This window comes from Loxodonta africana, chromosome 10 (assembly GCF_030014295.1).
Source record: "Loxodonta africana isolate mLoxAfr1 chromosome 10, mLoxAfr1.hap2, whole genome shotgun sequence".
NCBI lineage: Eukaryota > Metazoa > Chordata > Mammalia > Proboscidea > Elephantidae > Loxodonta > Loxodonta africana.
The window spans coordinates 12,183,601-12,208,499 of NC_087351.1; the positions used below are offsets into that span (position 1 = coordinate 12,183,601).

The 24,899-nt window shown below is 44.1% G+C and overlaps 2 protein-coding genes across 14 annotated transcripts in view; one reads left to right on the forward strand and one right to left on the reverse strand.

The window, feature by feature from the left end:
• Positions 1–18,038, forward strand: ZSCAN29 (zinc finger and SCAN domain containing 29). Of its 8 annotated transcripts, none has more exons than XM_064292061.1 (7): positions 1–619; positions 1,097–1,526; positions 1,975–2,179; positions 4,010–4,711; positions 8,687–9,154; positions 9,318–9,377; positions 9,748–10,662. In XM_064292061.1, exons 2-6 carry the CDS (start codon positions 1,209–1,211, stop codon positions 9,326–9,328), a joined length of 1,704 nt encoding a protein of 567 aa, XP_064148131.1. In that variant the 5' UTR covers positions 1–619; positions 1,097–1,208; the 3' UTR covers positions 9,329–9,377; positions 9,748–10,662. The 8 variants fall into 8 exon arrangements, with proteins under 8 accessions (XP_064148131.1, XP_023414522.1, XP_010596689.1 ...); XM_023558754.2 differs by having other exon boundaries at positions 9,321–9,377; XM_010598387.3 differs by lacking the exons at positions 9,318–9,377; positions 9,748–10,662 and adding an exon at positions 11,793–18,038.
• ADAL (adenosine deaminase like) overlaps positions 17,213–24,899 on the reverse strand; it is a 19,669-nt gene continuing 11,982 nt past the window's right edge. For 4 of the 6 annotated variants that reach the window (XM_003418764.4, XM_064292065.1, XM_010598386.3 and 1 more), the window contains exons 7-11: positions 24,443–24,569; positions 22,941–23,021; positions 21,566–21,704; positions 19,114–19,214; positions 17,213–18,426 (exon numbers count right to left, since the gene is read on the reverse strand). In XM_003418764.4, coding sequence (XP_003418812.2) covers positions 18,232–18,426; positions 19,114–19,214; positions 21,566–21,704; positions 22,941–23,021; positions 24,443–24,569 — 643 coding nt within the window. In that variant the 3' untranslated portion in view covers positions 17,213–18,231. The remainder of the gene's footprint in view (positions 18,427–19,113; positions 19,215–21,565; positions 21,705–22,940; positions 23,022–24,442; positions 24,570–24,899) is intronic. The other 2 variants (XM_064292066.1, XM_064292067.1) reach the window with 2 other exon arrangements.

A 24,899-nucleotide genomic window follows, 5' to 3' on the forward strand; every position in this document is an offset into this window, starting at 1 on the left:
GGACCCGCTGTGTCCCACCCGCTCGCTCCCGCCGTGCTGGGAGGGAGATGGAGGCGTAGTAGCGGCCGGTGCGCATGCGCCCCTTCTGCCCTGAGGTGCCTGCTCGCACTTCCGGTTTGGGAGCTGGCCTGGGAGGCTGGCCATTTGGGGCTGGAGCCGGAGCTGAGTGGGTGAAGCTGGCCCGGGGGCAGGAGTGCGAGGGGGCTGAGGGAGACGCTCCCAGGGCTGTGTCGGAGAGTGTTCTCAGGGCGCCGTAGCCCGGCCGGAGGCCCGTGTTAGGCAGCGCACGGGGCTCCGAGAGTGACCCGGCCGGAGGGAGCGAAGACAAAGAGGCCGGAACCCCGTACCCGCCGCTCCTGGAGCCGAGTTCCGCGCCGGCAAGCCCCGCAGCCCTCGGAGCCTCTGGCCGGCACCCTGGCTCGTCCTCAGGAGACCCATCCCGACCGTTCCCTGGACTCCCTCTCTACCAACTCAGTGTGACTCTCCCCAAGCCCACCCGGCCCTCGCTTCAGGAGTCGGAGCTGCCTTCTCCCGATGCGCTCGGTTTCCCTTCAGTGGCTCTCGAGTCCTTGCCGAACGGTTCCTCTGCGGAGGGGGAGAAACAAAGACTCGACATTTAGTAATTGATTTTTGTGTGGGGTGGGAGTTGGTAGTCGTGGAGCCGGAGGGGGCGGGGCGGACGGAGAGGGCCCCGGGAAGGACTGCCGAGGTACGGGGGACACAGCTGCGACCCGCTGCTCTCGGCAGGACGGTGACTTGTCTGTAGATCCTCTCGAACTCCAGGTCTCCCATATGGTTCGAACTCACTGTGTAGTACTGGTCAAGGGAGCTAAATGGGGTCGGATTTGGGGGAGGTGGGAGAGGAGCAGACACAGTACTCCGTTCTCTGGTGCTTCCCCGGGCTGCCCTGGAGGTCGCCCAGAAACGCAGCTTTTGAAAGGTCTCTCTCCTTCAGCTCACAGCCTTGGCTTGCTGCCCTGAAGATGGTGCTACCTCAGATGGCCAGTTGGAGCATATGGGAAGTCAGGCCAGCCCTGGCAGGATTTTAGACGTATGAATATATTCCTTCTGATAGTGCCATCTCTCTCTACCCTAGGAAGAAACTCCTCTTACAGAGAGACTGCAGGTGATTCTCCAAGGAATGGGAAGATAGGTGTAAGCCCTGGAGCCCAGACCCTTAAGTGGAGGGAAGTTGCTTTCTGCTGTGAATGATGGCCAGACCCACTCTGAGAGGGGATGGCACTAACTCTGAGACCTTCCGACAACGCTTCAGGAGATTCCATTACCAGGAGGTGGCAGGGCCCCGGCAGGCTTTCAGCCAACTCTGGGAACTTTGCTGTCGGTGGCTAAGGCCGGAAGCACGCACCAAGGAGCAGATTGTAGAGTTGTTGGTGCTAGAGCAGTTCCTGGCGGTCTTACCTGGGGAGATCCAGAACTGGGTACAGGAACATTGTCCAGACAGTGGAGAGGAGGCGGTGGCTCTGGTGGAAGATTTAGAAAGACAGCTTGGAAGACCTGGACGTTCGGTGAGAAAGGAGGGGGAGTTCAGAAATGTGTGATCGCAAAAGGGTAAGGGTAACAGCCAGGTTAAGGTATAGATAGGTTTAAAGAGGGGCACAGTCTCCTTCAATGATGCTTATACTTCTGACCCTGGAACAGGTAACTTTTTCATATAGAGTTTGTCTGGAGATGCTACCTGGGTGTATCTTTGCCTACCCTGCCATAATGAATTATTTGTAGCTCATTAATCAGGATTTTTTTTTTAACTTGTAGTTGGGTTAACTATATTGGTCTTTTCATTCTGGAGTTCCAGCTGCTCTAAGCTAACAGTAATGGAATTACTTGTTTGTTATAACCCCCAATCCCTACAACTCTAGCCATGTCCCAGAAGGATGATCTTTTGGGGTATTAATCTCCTCTGGGAATGCCCCCCATTATGACCTTGCAGTGACAATTAATGGGGGTTGTTTCTAGGTCACAGTCTCTGTGAAGGGGCAGGAAGTGCGCTCGGAGAAGATGACACCCCTGAAATCATCACAGGAGTTATTAAGTGTTCGGCAGGAGTCAGTGGAACCCCAGCCCAGGGGTGTACCCAAGAAAGAGAGGGCAAGAAGCCCAGACCTGGGACTACAGGAGCAGATGAACCCAAAGGAGAAGCTCAGACCTTTTCAAAGGAGCGGTGAGGAGTAGATTCATGCGGGTAGATAGGTGCCATTCTGAGCTGGGAGAAATAGGGTTGGGAGTAGTGAGCGGGAAAGGGATTTCAGGACTAAATAGATATGCAATTGTTGGGGACCTCCTGAAGGCATGTAGTTAAGCTCTCAGCCTACAGTAAGTGTTTTTTGTATTTGTACTTTTGATAAGTGCATGAGAGGGTAACTTCCTAGTTTTTATCAGAACTTGGAACTATTTTATTTCCTCTTGGTAATGATAATAGTAGGTCATTATTTTCTAGTTAAAAATTCTTTTCTGTACTTAAAGGCACATCCTCCTTTTAGTCATTTCCGTCTCCAAATGAAGCTGTGTTTATTTTTTAAGCTTTTCCCCGGAAGCTCCATTCTCAGACCTAAGTTGTCATTAACTTCCTTTAACCTAAATGTTAATTGTGGAGAACTAAGTTCTGTGTATTACTCCAGTGAGGAAAAGGCAGAACGGGAGCTTTTCCTTCACAAGTTTGCTGCATTTTCTTTCAGTATAATCCAATTGATAATTACTTGATAATTTTTGTTCACCTGTTAACTCCCAGGATTCTTACAGCCTTCCCTATTGGTTTTGTGCCTAGTTGCTGCTGCTTGTAATTGATTTTGTAGAACTTGTTTTTCTTCTTTGAACTCTGTTGAAGTCCATTTTGTATTTTTTTTCTTTGATCATTTCTGTAACTTGTTCAGGTTATTTTGAATTCTGATCTTATCATCCAAGACGTTAGCCTTCTAAGCCAGTTTGGTAATGGCCTTTATTAGTCATCCAGCTCAAATCCCTGAACCCCACCACAGACTGGCAGAATTAAATCAGTTGGTTTTTAAACACCGACAGCATGCTCAGCCCCTTGCAGGTTCTTGAGCTTACAGTGTGACTGAGAACCCAACTATAAATATGTGCTGAGCTGTACTGGAACAGGACCAAACAGTGACTTGTTGCTCAGTGCTTGAGTGCTGTAGGGCTTTGGCCAAGTGAGAGATGAGAGTCTCTGAGACACTGGCAAATACAGCTTCTTGAAGGATGAGTTAAATTTTGATAGGAAGAGAGTTAAAGAGAAAGCACAAAATGGTAAATAAAAAGTTAGCTGTGTTCTGGAGAGAAAAGTCTAATAGGAGTGGAGAATGCATGGTAGACAAGAAGGTCAACAGGTAGGGCAGGGCTAATTCTAATGTTGAAAACTGGAGTGGAGTATGGATCGGATGAGGTAGATTTAGAGAGTGGTTGAAGGTTTTGAACAGAGAAGTGATGTGATGGCAGCAGTATAGCCTGTGGACTGAGAAGGCAAGGGCCTGGGTTGGGTAGATAAAGGCAGTGAATGCTGCAGTTACCCAGGTTTGAGCCGATGAGGAGTCCGGGCTTGTATGGTGGCAGTAGGGAGGAAGCACCTTTAGAACTTAGTGACCGATTGAATATGGAAATGGATGAGTTGAAGACAAACTCCCTCCTCACATTAAAATCACTGAGTTTGCTTCTCTAGCCCCCGGTGAAGAACTATAGGAGACAGGACGTAACTGTTTGCAGCAGTTCCTGCCAAGAAGTGGTGAGGACAGTTAGGGAGCAACTTGGAATAGAATTATCTGCTCTGAACACACAACAGAACCTTGTTCTCTTGTCACCCTGCTCTGGAAAATTCTCATTTTTTGAAGTTTCCAGTATTTGCTCCACTTTCCTCAACCCATTGAACTTCCTGAAAACATTTCCCCAGACGCTTTCCTAATAACCTTGGATAAAAAAAGGCAGGACTAAACTCAGAGATTTTTATATGATCAGTCCAAACTATGATATCCTTTGTTTGCTTCCCTGCAAGCAGGATTTCCATTTCCTAAATCTGGTGTGGTCTCCAGGCCGGAGCAAGGAGAGCCATGGATCCCAGATCTGCTGGGCTCCAAGGAGAGGGAACTCCCAGGAGGCAGTCACACTGGAGACAGACGAATGCCTGCCGATCTGTTACCATCCAGGAGAGAGAGAAGAACCTGGGTAGAACAGGATCACTGGGGCTTTGAGGATGAGAAGGTAGTGGGTGTGCACTGGGGCTATGAAGAGACCAGAACTCTCCTTGCAATTCTCAGTCAGACGGAGTTTTATGAGGCTCTCCGAAATTGTCATAGAAATAGCCAAGTGTATGGGGCAGTGGCTAAGCGGCTCCGAGAATATGGCTTCCTCCGGACCTTGGAACAGTGTCGAACCAAGTTCAAAGGTCTCCAGAAGAGCTATCGGAAAGTCAAAAGTGGCCATCCACCTGAGACCTGCCCCTTCTTTGAAGAGATGGAAGCCCTGATGAGCGCACAGGTCATCGCGCTGCCCAGTAATTGCCTGGAAGAGGCAGCCTCTCACTCTGGTCTGGTGGGCAGTGATGCTGAGACTGAGAACCCAGGGCAAGAGGGCTGGCAGCCTGATGGGGGAGCAGAAGAGGCCATGGCTGAGGGATCTGACAGTGATGAGATGGGCCCAGAGGCTACCCCCCAGGACTCCGACAGCTCATCTGCACCAGTCCTGTTCTGCAGCCCAAGTGGTAAGAGGCTTTTCTTCTTGGTTTGGGGATGAGACTTCGGGAGGGATGAGGCTGGAACAAAAAGGAGACTTCTAAATTATATGTGTATTTCATTCTCTTTTGTGGGAAAACAGTGAGATAGTAGTAGGCAGGGAATAACTTTAGATTTTTGGAAGAAATACACTTGGAAAAAAATTCAAGAGAGTCTTGAAAAGGAATAAATGTCCTTTCATTTCTTTATTAAAAATTTTTTTCTGATCGTAAAATGATTGCAGGCTTATTGAGGAGAACTTGTCACTGTATTATTTTTAAGGAGAGCTAGCATTTGAACACCTTGTATGAACTTGGTGCTTTACATATATTACCGTACTTTTTCGCAAATAGTGCGCCCACATAAATAACATGCATACATACATAATGTGTGGAAATGACGAAATTATGCCAGAATAGTTCTGGCATAGCACATCCATGCATGTATTGCATATGTCTTGTGACATTTTCCAAAGTGAATTTTGGTCTCATTCACCCTCATTTAATAGTTCAAAAATTTACTTTTGATCATATTTGTATAATAGAGGTATAACCATATTCTTATGCAAATAACATGTACCTTCTACATTTGTTTGCCAACCACACCCCCATGAGGTATTTTCATAAGCACCGTTATGCCAATTTTTTTACACGTTGCTGTAAAAAAAAAAAAAAAGCATAGCGTGCTTATAAAAATACTTCCTCGGGGGGAGGATGCAATTGAAAAACAAATGTAGAAGGCACACGTTAGTTGTGTGAAAATATGGTAAGCCATGGTCAAGAAGTCATGGATTGAGTTTGGTAGCACCCCAGTAATTTGGAAAATAAACAACAGAAACTGTGTTTGTTTCTGTTAATTTAAGTTGGTAATTATATCCCTGTCACTTCTGAGTCATCAGTCGGCACCTTGGACCTACTGAAGCCTGTCTAAATCACGGGCTATCAATTGGAAGCGTAAACAAAGCGAAGCCTGCACTGGCATAAATGGTACTGAGTAGTTATCAATAGTAATCCCAATTCAGTCTGCATTGATGTAATTATCACAGTTGTCTTTTAATTCTGGCTTTTAATTAGAGGAGTAAACAAAGTAAAACTGATACACAATCGCTCTTGGCTCAGCAGTCGAATTCAAAAACCTTATCAGATCGTAATTGAAACCATTAAGCTATTTTAGGTCTGCTTTTTTTATTCATAGTCTAATTATGTCTTATTAGCATCAGTGTCTTTGATCAAAGATCATAAATCACCTTAGTCATGCTTGTGAGCATATAAAGAGACCCCTGTGTTTGTAGCAGTTAAGAGCTCAGCTGCTAACCAAAAGGTCAGCAATTCGAGTCCACCAGGTGCTCCTTGGAAACGCTATGGGGCAGTTCTCCCTGTCCTATAGGGTCACTGTGAGTCGGAATCGACTGGATGGCAACAGGTTTGGTTTTTTTGGGTTTTGCTTCTTTTACACCTCACATTTGAATTGTGTTCCCTTTACTATAGCCAACCAGTTATTGATTATATCGTGCACATTTTTTCAGTTCATAAATCTACATCTTAGAACCCTTCAGGATCATGGCAGGAATTAGACGTAAAGTCCTACATCGCTGACTTCAAACTGAAAGTCGTTGTGAGGGCGGAAGAAACAAGCAACAGAGTGGCAGCCAGAGAGTTTGAGGTTGGAAAGTCATCTATTCACGAATGTAGAAAGGAGAAAAAGGAGCTGGAGAAAATGAATCCACGAAAATGTGCACGTCCTGGGCCCAAAGCAAAATGGCCTGAGCTGGAGAAGGACTTGAAACAGTGGATTATTTCTCAGAGGGAACAAAGTCAAGGTGTCTCTACCGTCGCAATTCAGGTGAAAGTGAAACTTCTGGCAGATGAAAGAGGAATCATAGATTTCAGTGCAGGTTTCACTTGGATTTCTAAATTCATGAAAAGGAATCGCCTTTCCGTGAGAATGAGAACCACCGATGATAATGGATGAATAAAACTAAAATTGTTTACTCTAAGATGAAAATAATTTCTTCTGGCGACTCATTTGTTGACTTCAAAGACACTTATCAAAAATTACTTTTCAGTGTAAGGTTTATAAAAGCAGTAAAATACAAACATCTTAGGCCTAGGATAGCTTCTTACTTAGTTTCTAGCTCTTTTTGTGCATTCATACTCTTTGGTTTTAGCATGGCATCCCATTTCCATCACGAGCCCGTTCAGTTCACTATTGGTTGCACTTGGTTTAGGAAAATAACTACCTTAAGTGAAGCTTCCACGAGATCAGTTTTATCCCGGTAACATTAAATCCGTTGGACAGAAAAAAATTGAAGTCAGCAAACAGGTAAAAAAGTATTGGTATAGTGAGTGCACTTATGAAAATAATGCACGGGGGGGGTGTAGTTTACAAAAATGTATATGTGCGTGTTATTTGCCTAAAAATATAGCATATGTCTTACCCCTCAAAATCTATTATGTGTTCATTTTTGCTTAGAATAGCACAGTGAAAGATTGCCCAAAGTGTGTCCTAAGCAGCACTAGACCTTCCAGATCTTTCACAAAAAAAGAGTTCCATGGCTAAGTTTGGTAAATATTTTACAATAGTCTCAGCTGTTCGCAATGCACATTGGCATTTTAACATCACTGAGAAGTCCCTAATAAGAAAGCTTGCTGGGCACTTTGTTCTGAAATATTACTTGCCTATGGAATCCTTTTTAAGTATCACCTATTACTGTTGATGTAATTTGTACAATCATGGTGTTGTGGAAAGAACACCAAAGTATGAGTCAGGAGCCTTTTTTTTTTTTTTTTAACAGCTTTATTGAGATATAATTCACATCCCATACAATTCACCTTCAGTCTTGTCAGTGCCTGTTTGCTCACAAACCGAAACCAAACCCATTGCTGTCAAGTCGATTCTCACTCATAACGACCCTATATGGCAGAGTAGGGTTTCCAAGGCTGTAAATATTTACAGAAGCAGACTGCCACATCTCTCTCCCATGGAACAGCTGGTAGGTTCGAACTGCCAACCTTTTGGTGAGCAGCCAAGTGCTTAGCCACTGTGCCACCAGGGCTCCTTTATTAAAGTTCTAGCTGCTATTATTATCTTTGTTCTATTATCTTTTTCCATGGCTTTTTGTCTTCCGATTTTTTCCCATTCTCTTTTATTATCAGTGAGTGGAGGATAATGGGAGAAGTCTAACCTCCAAGTGGCTTTTATTTGGGAGGAAGACTTGAAGCCCCTTTCCCTTGACCTTGGGTACCTTTAGGAAGCAGAGACTTATCCTGAAAGCACTGCCCAAGGGCAGGGACCTGCAGCCCCAACATGTGTTCAGTCCAGGAGATGCTGTCCCTCTGCTTCCTTTCCTGGCTTCTAGTCCTGCACACTACAGATAAGGTACATGGCTATAAGGTCCTTTTCTTGTACCCTTCAGGTCCTTTGCCATTGCTGGGCTTGTAAGATTGTGGGATCAGGCAGCAGTGTGATTCTGAAAGAGGCAGTTCCTTGGGGTTTGGGGTCATTCTTTGGGCAACTGAATCCCTAGGAAGTAGGGCTGGTAGAAAAAGGAGAATGGTCAGATAAGTTAGGGGTGACTCTGTGGCTGACAGTGATGGGTTGTGCTTCTTCACCTGACCAGTTATTTTCTAGTTAGGATCAGAACTCCAGAAAAACTACCGGGAGGGTAGAAAAATGCATGCTGTATACTTGCCTCAGTTCTTAGTGATCGTTTCAGTGATGAGGTGGGAAGGCCTGTCAGCATAGGAATTAAGGTCTTTGTGAAATTGCTATGGGATATTTTTTTTTTTTTATAGAGAAGTAGAGCATTCTGTAATGAGTTTGTGTAGATTTTGGAAATGAAGTATTTATCTTTCCATCTAGGAATCCAACCTTAGTGACTTTTCGTGTTACAGATGGTAGGTCTGAGGAATTGAGGCTCTAAAGCTCTGGGTTAAGTGGTACTGACATTTCTCTCCTGGTGGCAGGTGTACACTGGGGCTATGAGGAGACCAAGACGTACCTTGCGATTCTTAGTGAGACTCAGTTTTATGAAGCCCTCCGGAACTGTCACCGCAACAGTCAGCTGTATGGAGCAGTGGCTGAGCGGCTATGGGAATACGGCTTTCTCAGGACACCTGAGCAGTGTCGGACCAAGTTTAAAAGTCTACAAACCAGCTATCGCAAAGTCAAGAACGGCCAGGCACCCGAGACCTGTCCCTTCTTTGAAGAGATGGATGCCTTGGTGAGTGCACGGGTTGCTGTCCTCCCCAGCGGTGGCCTGGAGGAGGAGACACCTTGCCCGATCCAAGAGACCAGTGAGGCCGAGGCTGAGAAGCAAGCTGAGGATGCAGAAGGGGCCATAGAAGAAGATTCTGATGGTGATGAAGACGATATGGAGGTACCCCCGGGGGCTGTCCTGACCCGTGCTCCGGTCTTATTCCAGAGCCCCAGTGGTAAGATTCTTCCACTTCTAAAGGTCTGAGTAGCAGAAGGGAGGCAGTGGGATTTAGAAAAATGATGATCATGTTGAGGATTAGGAGAACTGGCATCTACACCCGCTCCCGTGGATTCCTCTTGTGACCACTGTCTCCCTTCCCTGTCTCCTTTTTGTTAAAGCAGCTCAGTGAGGGAATATAAACCATTCTTGTGACTCACCTCCTACGTCATCCATCTCAGGTGATTACAAACCTTGTAAATTTGCTGTCATCCTACATGGGAGCTCTCAAGCTTCTAGCCAGTTTACTTATCAAACTCTGTTGCTGTTGGTTCCAACTTGGAACAAGCCTACAGGACAGAGTGGAACTGCCCCCGTGGTTTTCAAGGCTGTGATCTATGGGAGCAGACTGCCACGTCTTTCTCCCATGGAGCAGCTGGTGGGTCACTGGCCTTTAGGTTAGTGGCTGAGCACTTAACCGCTGCACCACCAGGGCCCCCTGTTTACTTAGCAGGGAATCTGAAAGCTAACATTTCCCAAGGGGCATGTCATGTACCCATCATCGTAGGATGAAATCAATTTTAAAAGTTAATTATCTGTTTTTTCTTCAAGGTCCAGTTCATATGCCAGCTGTGTCTGCTTCATTCACATACGTAAAAACCTGATAACCCCTTCTTCAGAGCCACTTGAGCAAAAGCCTAAGACTTCTGAGGGAATTGACCCTTTGAATCTTAGTTATTATATTAAAAAGCAAAAAAACTTCACTATGGTTTCCCTCATTGTGTGGAGAAGAGTTCAAATTTTGGAGTCACACGTGTATACGTATGTGAATCTGGGCTGTATTATCACCTCAGTGGCCTAGAGCGAGTCATCTAATCCTCGTAACTTTGCTTCCGTATTAAGCTCTACCTGATGTAAACGAGATACCGTGTGAAGCATCTAGCACAGTGCCTGGGTGCATAGTTGTTGTTTTTAGGTGCCGTCAAGTTGATGCTGACTCACAGTGAGACTGCGTACAACAGAATGAAACACTGCCTGCTCCGGTGATATCCTCACAATCATTGCAATGTTTGAGCCAGTTGTTGCAGCCACTGTGTCAGTCCATCTCATTGAGGGTCTTCCTCTTTTTTGCTGACTCTCTACATTACTCATGGGTGTTGCCAGCTGTTTCTTCTCATTTTGAGTCATGCCACATCAGTAAATGAAAGTCCTGAAAACTTTACTCCATCCACGTCATTAAGGTCGGCTCTACTTTGGGGCGGCAGCTCTTCTCTATTTGTATTTTGGGTGCCTTCCAACATGGGGGTCGTCTTCCAGTACTGTATCAGACAGTGTTCTGCTGCTATCCGTATGGTTTTCACTGGCCAGTTTTTTGGAGGTAGATCACCAGGTCCTTCCCCCTAATCTGTCTTAGTCTGGAAGCTCCACTGAAACCTGCCCACCATGGGTAGCCCTGCTATTTGAAATACCAGTGGCATAGCTTCCAGCATCACAGCAACACACAAGCCACCACAGTACAACAAACTGATGGACAAGAGATGGGGGCACATAGTAGGTATTCAATAAAGAGTAGTTTTCTTTTCCATAAATCCTTTTATATCAACATTTTTTAAAGGCATCCCATGGAGCATCAATTTCATGGGGTATTAATATGTTCCACTAAAAAATGGTTTGCAGGTTTGGGAAATGCTGAATACTTTTCTTGGAGACTCACAATATATATTAACTCGGATATTTAGGTTTCTGATATTTGATTTAATCTCGTGAGCCCTATTTCATGGAGGATCTCCTAAGGCTAGGTTTCTGGGTGGAAATACTGCTCTCGGGGGCTCATGTGTATATATATACCTCGTTCATTTGCGTAGATTTAGTTCAGGGAATTTGGGGTCCAGAGTTTATCTGAAATGTCTGAAGAACTGCAGATTCTCTTTTTTAGGCCCAGAGGAGCCCGGCAGTTGGTTCTTAGGAAAATATTCTTCCTCCTTTTCTTAAAAAGTTGCGTAGTAGAATACCTGGGCATTAGAGTAGGTATTTTACAACATTTAGTGATTATTTTTCTGAGGACAAAGAAAATTGTTTGAGAGAGACACTTCCTGGCAAAGTTTCTGTCTCAGAGGCCTTTTGTTCTTTGAAAAACACTATGTGTTTTTCTACCCTGTTTTTATTCCCAACATATATTGGAATTCAAGGTGAAGAGACCACGTAGGTCTTTCTAGATACAGAAGTTTCCCAAAAAGTTTTCCTGGGCATTTCCTTCTAATCCTTTTAGTTACTGGCAAAAAACTAATAACTAGTTACTGGCCTGAAATGAGGCAAAAGACAGCATTAGAAAGTGTCTTTCCTGTATAAACATGGTGATAGTCTTAAATTCAGTGTGTTCTCCATGCTTTACTAAGGATTTTCTGAAGATCCTGGGTATCCAGGAAGCTTTAGAGGATATTAATCATCCCCTATATAGACGAGAAGCAAGTGATAGGTCACTATGTACAGAAATAAAGCATTGGAATTTTAATAGATGAGAATTACTTGGGATCTAGAGCTCCCAAATTTTTATCTTTAATCATCTAATTGCAATACATGCTTTCTCCTGGTTTACTTTGCCCTTGTACATACCATTTAGGAAATGAATAACTTAAAAAATTCTATTCTTATACCAGGTTTCGAGGCTGGATTTGAGAATGAAAAGAATCCAAATCGGGATATTTCTGAGGAAGTACAACTGCATAGGACGTTGCTTGCAAGATCTGAAAGGAAAATTTCTCGCCATCGTAATCAGGGTAAAGGCAGTGAGAGTGAATGTAGATCAGGCAGACAGTGGGAAAAGACCCCAGGGGAGAGAAGAGGAAAACTGATACTCCCAGAGAGGAGCTCAGGGAAAGTCCTAAATCATCAGAAACCTTATTTGGGAGAGAAACCCTGTAAGTATCTCACATATGGCAGAAGCGTTGGTCCAAATTCCCACCTCATGCATCAGATATCCCAGCAGATGGAAAATCCATATAAGTGTGCCGATTGTGGGAAAAGCTTCAGTCGTAGTGCTCGCCTCATTAGACACCGGAGAATCCACACTGGAGAGAAACCTTATAAATGCCTTGACTGTGGGAAAAGTTTCCGTGACAGTTCAAATTTCATCACCCATAGGAGAATTCACACAGGAGAGAAACCTTATCAATGTGGTGAGTGTGGAAAACGCTTCAATCAGAGCTCAAGCCTTATAATTCACCAGAGAACCCACACAGGAGAAAAGCCCTATCAATGTGAAGAGTGTGGAAAAAGCTTCAACAACAGCTCTCATTTTAGCGCACATCGGAGGATACACACAGGGGAGAGACCCCATGTGTGTCCTGACTGTGGGAAGAGTTTTGGTAAGAGTTCTGACTTACGTGCACATCATAGAACCCACACAGGAGAGAAACCCTATGGGTGTCATGCCTGTGGCAAGTGCTTCAGTAAAAGCTCTGCCCTTAATAAGCACCGAGAAATCCATACACGAGAGACGCTTCTGTCACAGTCAGCACCTAAGTAAGCCCCCGAGGATCTAGAAAGAGCCTCAATAAAAGTATTGTTTGGAAAGTCTTCCAATAGTGAGATCCATCTCCTAGTTTAGGAAGTACTCTTTAGGATCTGTCCCACTGTCCTTACGTTCCTCTTGGATCTAAAGCCAAATTTCCGACACAGTCGTCTTAAAGAATGGAAGGGGAATTTCAGTCCCTCTCTGCCTGCATCAGAATCGACAGGTAACACCTTTTCCCTCTCAGTGCCTACACCATTCCCTTAATAAAGCAGAAAGGATGTAGCAGCGGATCCCATGAGTGTGATATGCACCCTTCCTTACCCTGTTACTCAGCTGCATTTCTGACTGGAAAAGCCCATCACAGAAGCATCTCAGGGAGAAACTGTGAGACCTTTTTCTTTAAGTGAGTTTAGTTCTTTAAACAATAATGGAAGCACTAAAAAAAAAAAAAAAAGGAAAAAAACTTCCTGTACCTTTAACTCAGAATGACGTTATTTGCCACACATTCTTTTCATTTATCTTAAAGGACAGTTTAATGTCCATCTTGGTTCTGCCCTATGAATCATCTTGTCAAGAACCTAGGTGTTCTGTGTGGCGAAATAACATAAACCTTAACCTTGTAGAAATATTGAGGCAGGAACCCTGATTTCTTAGTTTTTTCAAAGTCATAGAAGGTTTGGGATAGAATAGCACTACATTTACAGCATCTAGTTTGATTTTCTTTCTGTCCCATTGCATCTGAATTTCATCTGTCCCTTGTGGTCCAGGAGCCCAAAGAGCAAGTTAGCTGGGTGTGGTGACAGAGAAAGCAGTTACAGTTGCCAGCAGGCAATCTCCCACCCCCCACATAGTCCAGACACCTAGTACAGCGCCACACACCCTGTGGGCATGCAGTACTGATGTGCAGTGAAGCCACTGCCGCATCTCTGTGTACCGGGAAAGTGACCAATTAGGACCACCCCTAACGGCAGGGAAGGCGGGTCTGTCTGATCTGTGGAGGTGCCAGTCTGTGGCTGACACACATTTGATTAGACATATCTGCTGTTAAAATACAAGTGTAATTACTGCTCTTAATAATCAAATAGTATTAGTTGCCTGTATGTTGATAGTAAGTAGTATGATGAGCCCCGTACAGCACAAGTTAAACAGACCCTGTCCTTGTCCTTACAATCTACAACAGATGCACCGACATGGGCAAATAATAAATCACTGCACGTGTACAGTTCCAGCAGTTTGAGAGAAACCTAGAAAGTTAGGGAGTGACACTAGATGTAAATGTTAGGGTCCGGTGCGTTTGAGTTTGCTGTTAGAAAAATCTGGGAGGTATTCTCTTTATTCAGGAAGACTTCATGAATCAGAAGGAGGGAAATTTCCTGGGTAAATTAGGGTGGGATGAATTTTCCAAAACTAGTTACACAATTGAATGCCGAGTGGGTGAGGAACGGGCAACTGGGGAGCCAAGTGTTTTTTGTAGATGGAGCAGACGGCAAAGGACAGGCCGTGGGAAGGTTAGATAAAGCTGGGGGCAGCACAAACTGTAGTACCATGTGGGCTGTGCAGCAGGCAGGTAGAATCACCTCAGCTGAAATATGGGGTGCCAGGGGCAGACCAGGAGGTGCTACACCTTCATGACAAGGGCCTCTGCTGTATTGATTGCTAAGGAAACAGCTGGCCACCTCTGGGGAGGAAGAATGAGCAGTTTTAGGGGACTGCCTCTGACGGGCAGGTCACAGAGGGAGATGAACCTGGCCAGATGGCCAAGGCCTATTTCACATTTCAATAAAGTTAGAATCCGGTGGCTGGAATGAGATCTGGGAGGGGAGTCGGGGGAGAGAGATTCTATAATTAATACCTGACTGTGTTAGATGACAGATCAGTTAGGGTTCTAGTGCTAGAGGGATCCTAGTACAAGACATCTAACACTAGGGGAGATGGTCTCAGTAATGTTGCTTTGGCATACAGGGAGGTACAAGTGACACCAGTCTAAAGCAATGCCTCAGAATCTGGGATGGTTTAGGAAGTATGCTGTCCAAAAACAAAGATCATCTTTTGTCTGTCTGTGTAAAGTCTTGTGGAAAAGCACTGGATGAGGTACCAGCAGATGGGAATTGTTCCAGGCATCTTGCGTGTAAATCAACTTGCCTCAGTTTCCCTTTCTGTAAAGCAGAATATTGTTTACACCTTATTTTGCCTCTCAGGGATACCATGTTAATAAAAACTATGTCTATAAAGCGCCTAGCATTCCTTCAAATGTTTTTTATATGTGCATGCAAATTATGATGATTGTTGATGGTAGGAAAAGATAAATGTTTACCAGCTTCTTTTGGCTCCTATGTGGGGTAACTAGAAATATCAATCTTTATGTTCTAGGCAAAGGAAGAACCCATAAAAACAAACCTGTTGCCATCGACTCGATTCCAAGTCACAGTGACCCTATAGGACAGAGTAGAAGCGTCCCATAGTTTCCAAGGCGCATCAGGTGGATTCAAACTGCCGACCTTTTGGTTCGCAGCTGTAGCACTTAACCACTAAGCCACCAGGGTTTCCAAAGGAAGGATGGCACAAGAAAAATTAGAATGAAAATCCTTGATACCTGTGTCCGTATCCACAATCCAGTACGACCTGTGATAACTGGGATGGAGATTGAGCCTTATTTAAAATAACCAAGGACCAGCCTCCAACCTCCAGATAAAGAGAATGTGCAAAAAGAATAAGGTGAAGGTAAATCTCTTATCAAGGGAAGAGCAGTTTATCTCAAACTAACTCAAAAACCTTTTTCTGCTGCCCAATCTGCTTTTCCTGAGGATGGCGGAAGCAAGAAATAATAGTCTTCAAGCATTCTTTCTGAGAAAGAGAACCAAGTCCACTATGCTTAAAGTTGTTGTGTGCTGTCAAATCCGTATGGCTCACAGTGACCCTGGAGGAGAGAGTAGAACTGCCCCAGAGGGTTTCTTAGGCTGTAATCTTTATGGGAGAGGACTGCCAGGTCTTTTCTTTAGGCGGCAGCTAGTGAGTTCGAACTGCTGACCTGGTTAGCAGCCAAGCACTTAACTGCTTCACCACCAGGGCTCCTTATGCTTGAAGTAACAGTTGTCAAATATAGACAATAATAACCAGATATAAAAGTACATATCACTAAAACACTGATAGGCTGTTGAACTACCTAGATTTTACAGGCAAAACTCTATTGTGATTCTTGAGGATTCCTGGATTACCTGCTGAGAGGAGAAAGATGGAAAATATTCCATGAGATAATTTTTAAGTTTCTCGTTTTAGTTCTGGGTTGTGACCAACAGCAATAAACGTACCATATTTTTAAAGGATGAAATGAGCCCTCAATTTTAATTCCCCTACCTAATACACAATGATATGGACAAAAAATTGGCAGCATGAAGTATAAGGTCTAAAAAAACTCAAATTGAGTGACATTTGAGCTGACTACAAAGAGCTTAAGTCCTCCCTTCACTACTGCACCCGCCATGGAGCTCCTTCAAAAACAATTTGGAAATCAGGTTGAAGGCTGGAAACGGAAAGCAAAAGTACCTTAGCGCTATGGTAGTTCCACTATGTTAAAGAGAGTGAGAGAAGAAAAAGGGTAAGGTAGAAACCTTATTTTTAAAAATACCTCGATTCCTAGTGGGGAATGTGTATCCTTCCAGCCCCCACTCCCACTTGAGGCTAGCCTGATTTTTATATTGTGAGAGAACTTAATGATAAAGCCAGCAAATTAAAATCCCTCATCCCACTAGCTCTGGATACATATTAAATAAAAACCAACTATAAAATTATATATAACCACTTTTTTTTTTTTTTACTGAGTATATTATCAAGACCACTTTTGTGTCATTACATTTTATTCTACAGCATTTTTAGTGGTGGTGGAATGGCCACATTTTATGAATAGACTATATATTTCTTAACCATCCCTTAATTTTGGATATGTAGACTCTGCAATTTTACACTGTATAGTACTATGATGAATATTATAATGATGTCTTTGAGTATATTCATGATTTTTTTAAGAAAAAATAATTTTATTTCATATATAGATTAAGGGATAAAAAGATAAAAGTTTATTTTATAAGTCTATAACTCAAAGAGGCTTTGGAAACCCTCCTAGGTTTTCAACCTTAGTCTTGAAGTTTTCTGGCCCTAAAGGAACCAAAACTGACCTTTATTTCAAGATTCCAGAGTCTAGGGATATGTGATTTCTGTATGGGTGGGTGAGGGTAGAGGGAAGGATATAATGCTGTGCAAGGACACAACCATCTTAAGTGAGAACTTCAAAAGCCTGAAGGGCTTCTCTCTATCCTCCCTAAGAAACAGACAGATAGAAGGAATACTGATCAGAAAGTCTTAGTAGTTGAGAACAGAAGTGCCATCACCTCCTCTTCCTCTGATCCCAAGAAAAAATATGCATTCTAAGAAACAAATAATTCAAGCATACATTGATATCTAATAAACTTTTTGTTACCATTTAGAATTGATCTAAGATTGTCCCTCACCAACGACTGAAGTGGCTCTGGTCTGTGAGCTTACGTAAGCCTGCGCCAACAGTCCACGTATAGCGGCAGGGTTACAGAGTCCCTCAGTTAACAATGCTGTCACTACTGGAGGACCTTTTGTGATCAGGAGAAAGTGTGCACTGGGATAGAAATCCTGGCAGCTTCCACAGAGGAAAAACTAAAGGGACAGAGTTGTTTTAATGGAATCTGCAGCAGTTTCTGTCTTTCCCGCCCCTTGGCCAGCTAGTCTCTCTCTTTATTCCTAAACTGGAGCAATGACTTCAATCCCTTTCAAGTCTTGACGGGACACTCACAAGAAGGTTAAAGCCTGACCTCAGCAGCTGGCTCTGTCTGTCATGGGAGTTCCTGAGGTGTGACCGTGGCTGCTGGGATTCACGGAAACGCGCGGTGAGCTTGGGAACCCGAGGTTGCCAGTCCTGAGGGGTACTCACCCAGAGACAGCAAGGGAAGGGAGTCTGACTCACGGAAGCACAACGCAGAGCTGCTGTCACAGGCTAGAGGCTTCAAAGTCCTGGCAGCAATGCTTTCCCTCTTTCATCACGTTATTTAGACCAAAACCAAAAAAAAGCAACCAAACCCACTGCTGCCGAGTCGATTCCGACTCATAGCAACCCTATAGGACAGAGTAGAACTGCCCCACAGTGTTTTCCAAAGAGCGGCTGGTGGATTCAAACTGTCCATCTTTTGGCTAGCACCTGAGCTCTTAGCTGCTGTGCCACCAGGGCTCCTATTTAGACTAGTGATTGTAAAATTTGTCCTGAGAAACTACTTTGATTTACCTGAAGTTTTATGATCATTAATGGGGAAAAACTGCTAAAAAAAAAAATTTACAAGTGGAACGGGAGTTTAGTTAGCAGCAAGTCCCTTCAGAAGGCAGCATGGAGGTAAGCGATGGAAGACCTCAGTGCCTGCTGGTCAGTTTAATACATATTTACTGAGCCCACGGTACTGGGCTGCTTATGCTTCAAAAGGAGTGGTGGGCAATTCACCAAGTGGAAAATGGCAGGAAGATCTTGTTGCAACACGTAATTTGAGAGCAGTCCACCTCATTACAGCTTAAAAACATAACACGTTGGGCTTGAGATGATTCCACTTCTTTCTTAGTTCACATTTGGTACTGTCTGAGGCAAAGACGTAGTTGATAGATTCGTAAGACAGATCCCACACCTGAGACGGGGTCAAATTAAATGTTTCCGCTGCTAGCTGGTACTCCTGAGAAAGGTGTGTCGCAAAAACACCTTTATCATCAGTCTGCCAACATAAGAAAAGAAATTTTCAGAATGAACAAGGAAATTATTTAAAAAAAACCCAGCTTTTTGTTTAGGGCCTATTTTCCTATTTAGCATGCTTCTAAGAGTCTACACCAAATCAAGCCTGTTGCCGTCGAGTTGATTCCGACTCCTAGTGACCCTATAGGACAGCATAGAACCGCCCCATGGGTTTCCAAGGAGCGACTGGTGGATTCAAATGCCAATCTGTTTGGTTAGCAGCCGTGGCTCTTAACCACTGCGCCACCAGGGCTCCAGAGTCTACACAGGAGCCTGTAATTGCCCCTATGCATATCTCTATACACAGACCTATTTATACTTTTAAAAACCAAACACCAGAGCAGTGGTTCTTAACCCTGGGTGCATACCGAAGTCAGATGGGAGCTTTTAAAAAGTATCCCTGCTCAGGATCAACCCAAATAAAGCAGAATCACAGGGGTGGGTGCTGGGCACCAGTATTTTAAGTTCCCCCAGGTACCATCCTGGACCTCTTCTTGTGGTGCCAAACCAGTCCCCCCGGCCCTCTGCAGCCTCTCCCGCTCCAGGCCCCTGTCCTCCCTCTGCCTCAACATTCCCCTCAGGCATGAGAGGAGTCAGCTGGGGGGTGAACACGTGACCTACTGCAACTCAGGGACTAGAGAAGCAAAATACTGCACACAAAACACCTTACACAGATCACTGAAGGATGGGCAATGCTGTACCAGAATCCAAAATGATGCTGGTCATAAGATGGGACTGTCTGGCTTTTGATGTTTGAGGTCAAACAGAGTTCTACATCAGAAGAGAAAAAAATCCTCTTATTACAAGCAGATAACTCATTCCATGTTCACCAAACAGATACCTAAGAAGTCCTTCCAAACTATGGCAATTTGCAGTCGTTCGTTATTTTACAAAAATGACTTTTTTTTTGAACAGTGACGAATTTCTGAAACATTTCATAATATGGAGGAACCTGGAAGGCATTATTTTGAGCGAAATCAGTCAGAGGCAAAAGGACAAATATTGTGTAAGACCACTATTATAAGATCTCAAGAAATAGTATAAACTGAGAAGAACACATACTTTTGTGGTTATGAGGCGGGGAGGGAGGGAGGGAGAGGGTTTTTTACTGATTAATTAGCAGATAAGAACTGCTTTAGGTGAAGGGAAGGACAACACTCAATACATGGAAGGTCAGCTCAACTGGACTGGACTGGACCAAAAGCAAAGATGTTTCCGGGATAAACTGAATACTTCAAAGGTTAGCGGAGCAAGGGCGGGGGTTTGGGAACCATGGTTTAAGGGGACTTCTAAGTCAATTGGCAAAATAATTCTATTATGAAAACATTCTGCATTCCACTTTGAAATGTGGCGTCTGGGGTCTTAAATGCTAACAAGCAGCCATCTAAGATGCATCAATTGGTCTCAACCCACCTGGAGCAAAGGAGAATGAAGAACACCAAGGTCACACGACAACTAAGAGCCCAAGAGACAGAAAGGGCCACATGAACCAGAGACCTACATTATCCTGAGACCAGAAGAACTAGTTGGTGCCCGGCCACAATCGATGACTGCCCTCACAGGGAGCACAACAGAGAACCCCTGAGGGAGCAGGAGAGCAGTGGGATGCAGACCCCAAATTCTCATAAAAAGACCAGACTTAATGGTCTGACTGTGACTAGAGGAATCCCGGCGGTCATGGTCCCCAAACCTTCTGTTGGCACAGGCCGGGAACCATCCCCGAAGACAATTCATCAGACATGAAAGGGACTGGTCAGCGGGTGGGAGAGAGATGCTGATGAAGAGTGAGCTAATTATATCAGGTGGACACTTGAGACTGTGTTGGCATCTCCTGTCTGGAGGGGGGATGGGAGGATAGAGAGAGTTGGAGGCTGGCAAAGTTTTCACGAAAGGAGAGACTGGAAGGGCTGACTCATTAGGGGGAGAGCAAGTGGGAGTAAGGAGTAAGATGTATATTAACTTATATGTGACAGACTGACTTGATTTGTAAACGTTCACTTGAAGCTCAATAAAAGTTAATAAAAAAAAAATGACTTTTTTTTAACATGTGCAACTCACTGACACTGATTACATTCTTCAAGTTGTATGACCATTCTCACCGTCCTTTTCCAAGTTAACATAAACCCTCCGTTAACATAAACTCACGATCCCTAAGGTTCCTATCTAATCTTTCGAGTTGCCGTTGTCAATTTAATCCCACCACACCAAATAAGATTACTATGCAGGTGGTTTCCACAAAACAGCCAACTGACGTATCTCCCAGCATCCTTATTTACCCCCTTCCCATTCACAACACAGCAGCCAAAATGATCACCAGTTTATCAGCCTGTTTCATTTTCTTCACAGAACTTAATGATATTATTTTCTTATGCAGTTGCTTACTGTTTATCTGCCTTTCACTGGAATGTAAGTTCCTTGAGAAAAAAACCACATCTGTTTTGTGTTTCTTGCCCTACTTCCAGCAACTAAAAGTGACCAGAGCACAGTAAGTTCTTCATAAATATTTGTCATTAAATAAAAACAGCTTCAAGTATATAAATGGAGACAAGTGAGTAATGACCAACAGACATGTAAAAATATACCTGAAATTTCCCATAATTCTTAATTTTTAAATAAATGTTACATATTTTCATAACACATTAATTAGATTAATGCCATTTCAAAATATTTAAAAAACAACAACCCACTGCCATCAAGTTGATTCCTTCTCATAGCAACCCTATAGGGTTTCCAAAGCTGTAACTCTTTGTGGAAGCAGACTGCCACATTTTCTCCCGTGGTGCTGCTAGTAGGTTCGAACTGCCAACCTTAGGGTTAGCAGCTGAGTGCTTTGAGCCTCATTCCTTCAATAAATATTTACCGAGTGTGAGGCACTGTCTCAGGCACTGGGGAATGTGGCAGTGGACGAGAAAGACAAGGTCCCTTCTCTGATGGAGCTTCTATTCTAATGGGAACTAAAACTTCCTGTTACTTTATCGAGGCTCAGAGAGCACATACACCATGCATCTTTTATGTTCTAAATGATATTTATTTTTTCAGTACCGTACTTCTCTACATAAGAGTTGCAACCCGGGGGGTAGGGAGGCAGAGGCTGTGTGGAGACCTGGAACACTAGGCCTTACCCAGCGGTATCCGACGTCGCCTCACAAAGTCCACCAGATCCAGGGATCCTCCCTCAGAGGAGTTAAGAAACGTCCCGTGCCCAATTCTGTCAGGAAGCAGATCCAGGAGCATTTGTGTTTCTTTTTCTTGGTTTGGAATCTCAAAAAAAGTGAGGAGAGGATTAACGACCTCTCTCAGTGGTTCCTGAAGCATTTTTTTCCATAGCCAGGTACTCTGTCCCTGAGCAGCTACTTCTGAGCTTCTGTACATATACCTTCCCAGCCTTCCTCTTCACCTTTTATCTTCCCGTTCACTCCCCAACAGTCTTCTAGATTCAATAACAGTAACACTAAGAACCTGCCCTCTGCCTTTTCACACAATTTCTCACTGGCAACGGAACTAAGGTGAAGGCCTTGAAGGAAGAGCACATTCTGCTGCTGCGTGGAGACCAGAAGCCACAGTCACACATGCCGTTCACTGAACCACCCAAGGGGCTTCCATCAGGATCAGAGACGTCAGCTAGGTGGCGAGAGGTCTCTTATGACCAGAGTGTGGAAACACGGATCCTACAATTTTTAAGTTCTGCCACTCGATTACCAACCCTGAATCGAACCTCTCCACCTTCAGACATGAAAAACACAAGTATTGGCAAGAAGTTCCAATTTTTTTCTTTACCTTTAAATCATGCTACTATTCAACCTTTTTAGTTACCCCATTTAATGCTCACGATAACTCCGTGAAATAAGTAGAATAAGTATTATTACCTGCATTTAACAAAGAGGCAAAACTGAGGTAGAAAGTAAATCCATCTGTAAAATGAGGAAAAGTGGGGTAGAACCCCTTTTTTGGCCTCACAAACATGTGGTTAAGAAACTGACTGTCCTCCAGTCTTTATCTGTCCTGTGCTCATGCTGCCAGGGAGATGGGGGCTGGGGGGATGGGGCAAGAAGCTCCCTGCTGAACCCCACAAAATGACGAGGACTAGCCACTTCCTTGCTTGCCACTGCATGTGATGCATTCAGGTCCCTCCCACTACAAGGACATGTGAGATGAACTGGTGCTTCTCTCGGGGTCAGCTTGCCAGCAACGGGGCTGGTAGTGCAAATTCAGCCATCTTCTCTAGCAAGATTTCATCAAGCTGCTTTTATTCACAGCTGGACTGTGAGTCAACAGCCACCCCCGGAAACCACAAAAAGATAAAAATAGCAACACTAGGGGCTAAAGGAAGTCATGCCTTTATCATTTTAATTTACATTGAAGATATTTCTACTTTCCCCTTTTAAAAATGTATTTCTAAGCTAGGTTTATTTTTAGGCATTTAAAAATAACATCATCATTTTCCATTGTAATTTGCCCTCTCCAGCCTACTCTGTAGCCTAAGGCAATATTATTTACCTCTGAAAGATGCAATGCCAACTTCAGACCTGCTTTTTTAGCTTCCAAAAGAGGTTCCAAGAAGTCTTTTGCCTGTCCTGCCTTGAAGATAAAATGAGGAGGCATGAGAATTCTAAACAAACTAAGGAACTGGGCACTCTGTCCCAATGAACAAAGACATAAAATAATGGCACACTGACTCACACGTTCACTAAAACGTGTATGAAGCACCTACATTGTTTTGTATGCTTTGCGGGACACAAAGCTGCCACAGCTTCTGCCCAGGAACCTTAGCCAAGTGTCAGTGAAGTCAATCAGCTGTGCCAGATACTGCAATCACAAAACTTTATTTCTGGAAGGGAACCAAGGTATCCAGTCCTATATATCGTTTTTAATAAGAAACAAGCCCTAGAAAAATTAAACGATGCATCCAAATTTACAGAAATAAAGATGAAAATCCACAAATTAGGAGAGAGCCAGGGCGAGAACACGAGTGTCCTGACTCCAATCCAGTCCACACCTGCCCATCTCTGCGGCATGAAGGGTGGGGAAGCGGCTCACAAATGGAGGCTTTTTGTACTGTCCCACCTTCATGCAGAAACCCAGCTGGGGTAGTGCTTAAGTGCTATAGCTACTAACCAAAAGGTTGGCAGTTCGAATCCACCAGGTGCTCCTTGGAAACCCTATGGGGCAGTTCTACTCTGTGCTATAGGGTTACAATTAATCGGTTTGATTTCTTCTTTTTTTTTTTGTTTTTACTTTTACCCAGATACCTGCCTTGACATGCCTAAGGAGGGAAACTCACCTGTTTCAGGAACCCTTGTGATTATTAAAGAAAGCTTTCATCAAATGATGAATGAAAATAAAAGTAGAACAGTCAAGGTTTAGTCAAAGCCAGAAGAATTCGTTTCATGGCGCTCTCCAATTCAGTGGTTTTCTACCAGAGGGCGAGTTTGTCCCCCATCCCCACCCAGGGGACATTCGGCAATGTCTGGTGACAATTTTGGTTGTCCCAACTGGGAAGGTGCTACTGGCATCTAGTGGGTAAAGGCCAGGGATGCTGCTAAACAATGCACAGAGCAGCCCATAAGAAAGGACGACCTGGCCCAAAATATCAATAGTGCCACATCTGAGACACTCTGCTTTAATCCGAAGCTCTAGGCCAGCTCTTCTCAACCAGGGGCTCTGTGAGATAATTAAGCCCTCATGCCCTAAGGCATCCATTGTGTAATGAATTAACTTCTCTCCCGTGCAAGCAGAACGGTACTAGCTGTGTGCTATCTTTAGAAGAATGGAGAAATAGCCAAGCAAAGCTGTTCTTTTTTTTTTTTTCAAAAGAGGGCCTAATTATCTCTCAGAATCCGGGTTAAGACCAGCTGCTCTAGACATTCTGGTCCTCCAGGGGAGAACAGGGCTCCATTCACACAGAGTCTACTTACCCTCTGGAGGAGACAAGATGCTCTAAACTAATCCTTATTCCACTGATTCTACCTCTTAAAGTATATTTAGAAAAAAAAACTTACCATAGGATCTCCACTGAGATCAATGCCAAGGACTGTCTCCTCAGTAGAACAGAAGAACTCTTCAGCCATTTTAACAGTCGTCTTGGCTACTGAAGGCCCACCTCTTCTGTCGATTGCTATCAAATACCTTTAATAGAGAAAACACACAGTAGAAAACGAAGACAAAGACGACGCATGGCAGACTACATGGAATACATCTTTCTAAAGAAACTATCGCCTGACTCAAGTCTAGACATGGATTTTACTTTTACTTTGCCAGAAGGAACGGTACACAAATTCCTAAAGCGGCATTAGATAAACCCACTGCCGCTGAGTCAACTCCGGCCCATAGCAACCCCGTAGGCCAGAGCAGAACTGTCCCAGAGGGTCTCCAAGGCGTGGCTGGCAGATTCCAACTGCTGACCTTCTGCTTAGCAGCCAAGCTCCTAACCACTGCACCACCAGGGCTCCAAGCATC

Bases quoted from the DNA above. Each gene is read 5' to 3' on its own strand.
- ZSCAN29 (XM_010598387.3), top strand. From the start codon at position 1,209: ATGATGGCCAGACCCACTCTGAGAGGGGATGGCACTAACTCTGAGACC. The intron at 2,180-4,009 runs GTGAGGAGTAGA...CCCTGCAAGCAG, and splicing joins CAGACCTTTTCAAAGGAGCG to GATTTCCATTTCCTAAATCT. The intron at 9,155-11,792 runs GTAAGATTCTTC...TTCTTATACCAG, and splicing joins CTTATTCCAGAGCCCCAGTG to GTTTCGAGGCTGGATTTGAG.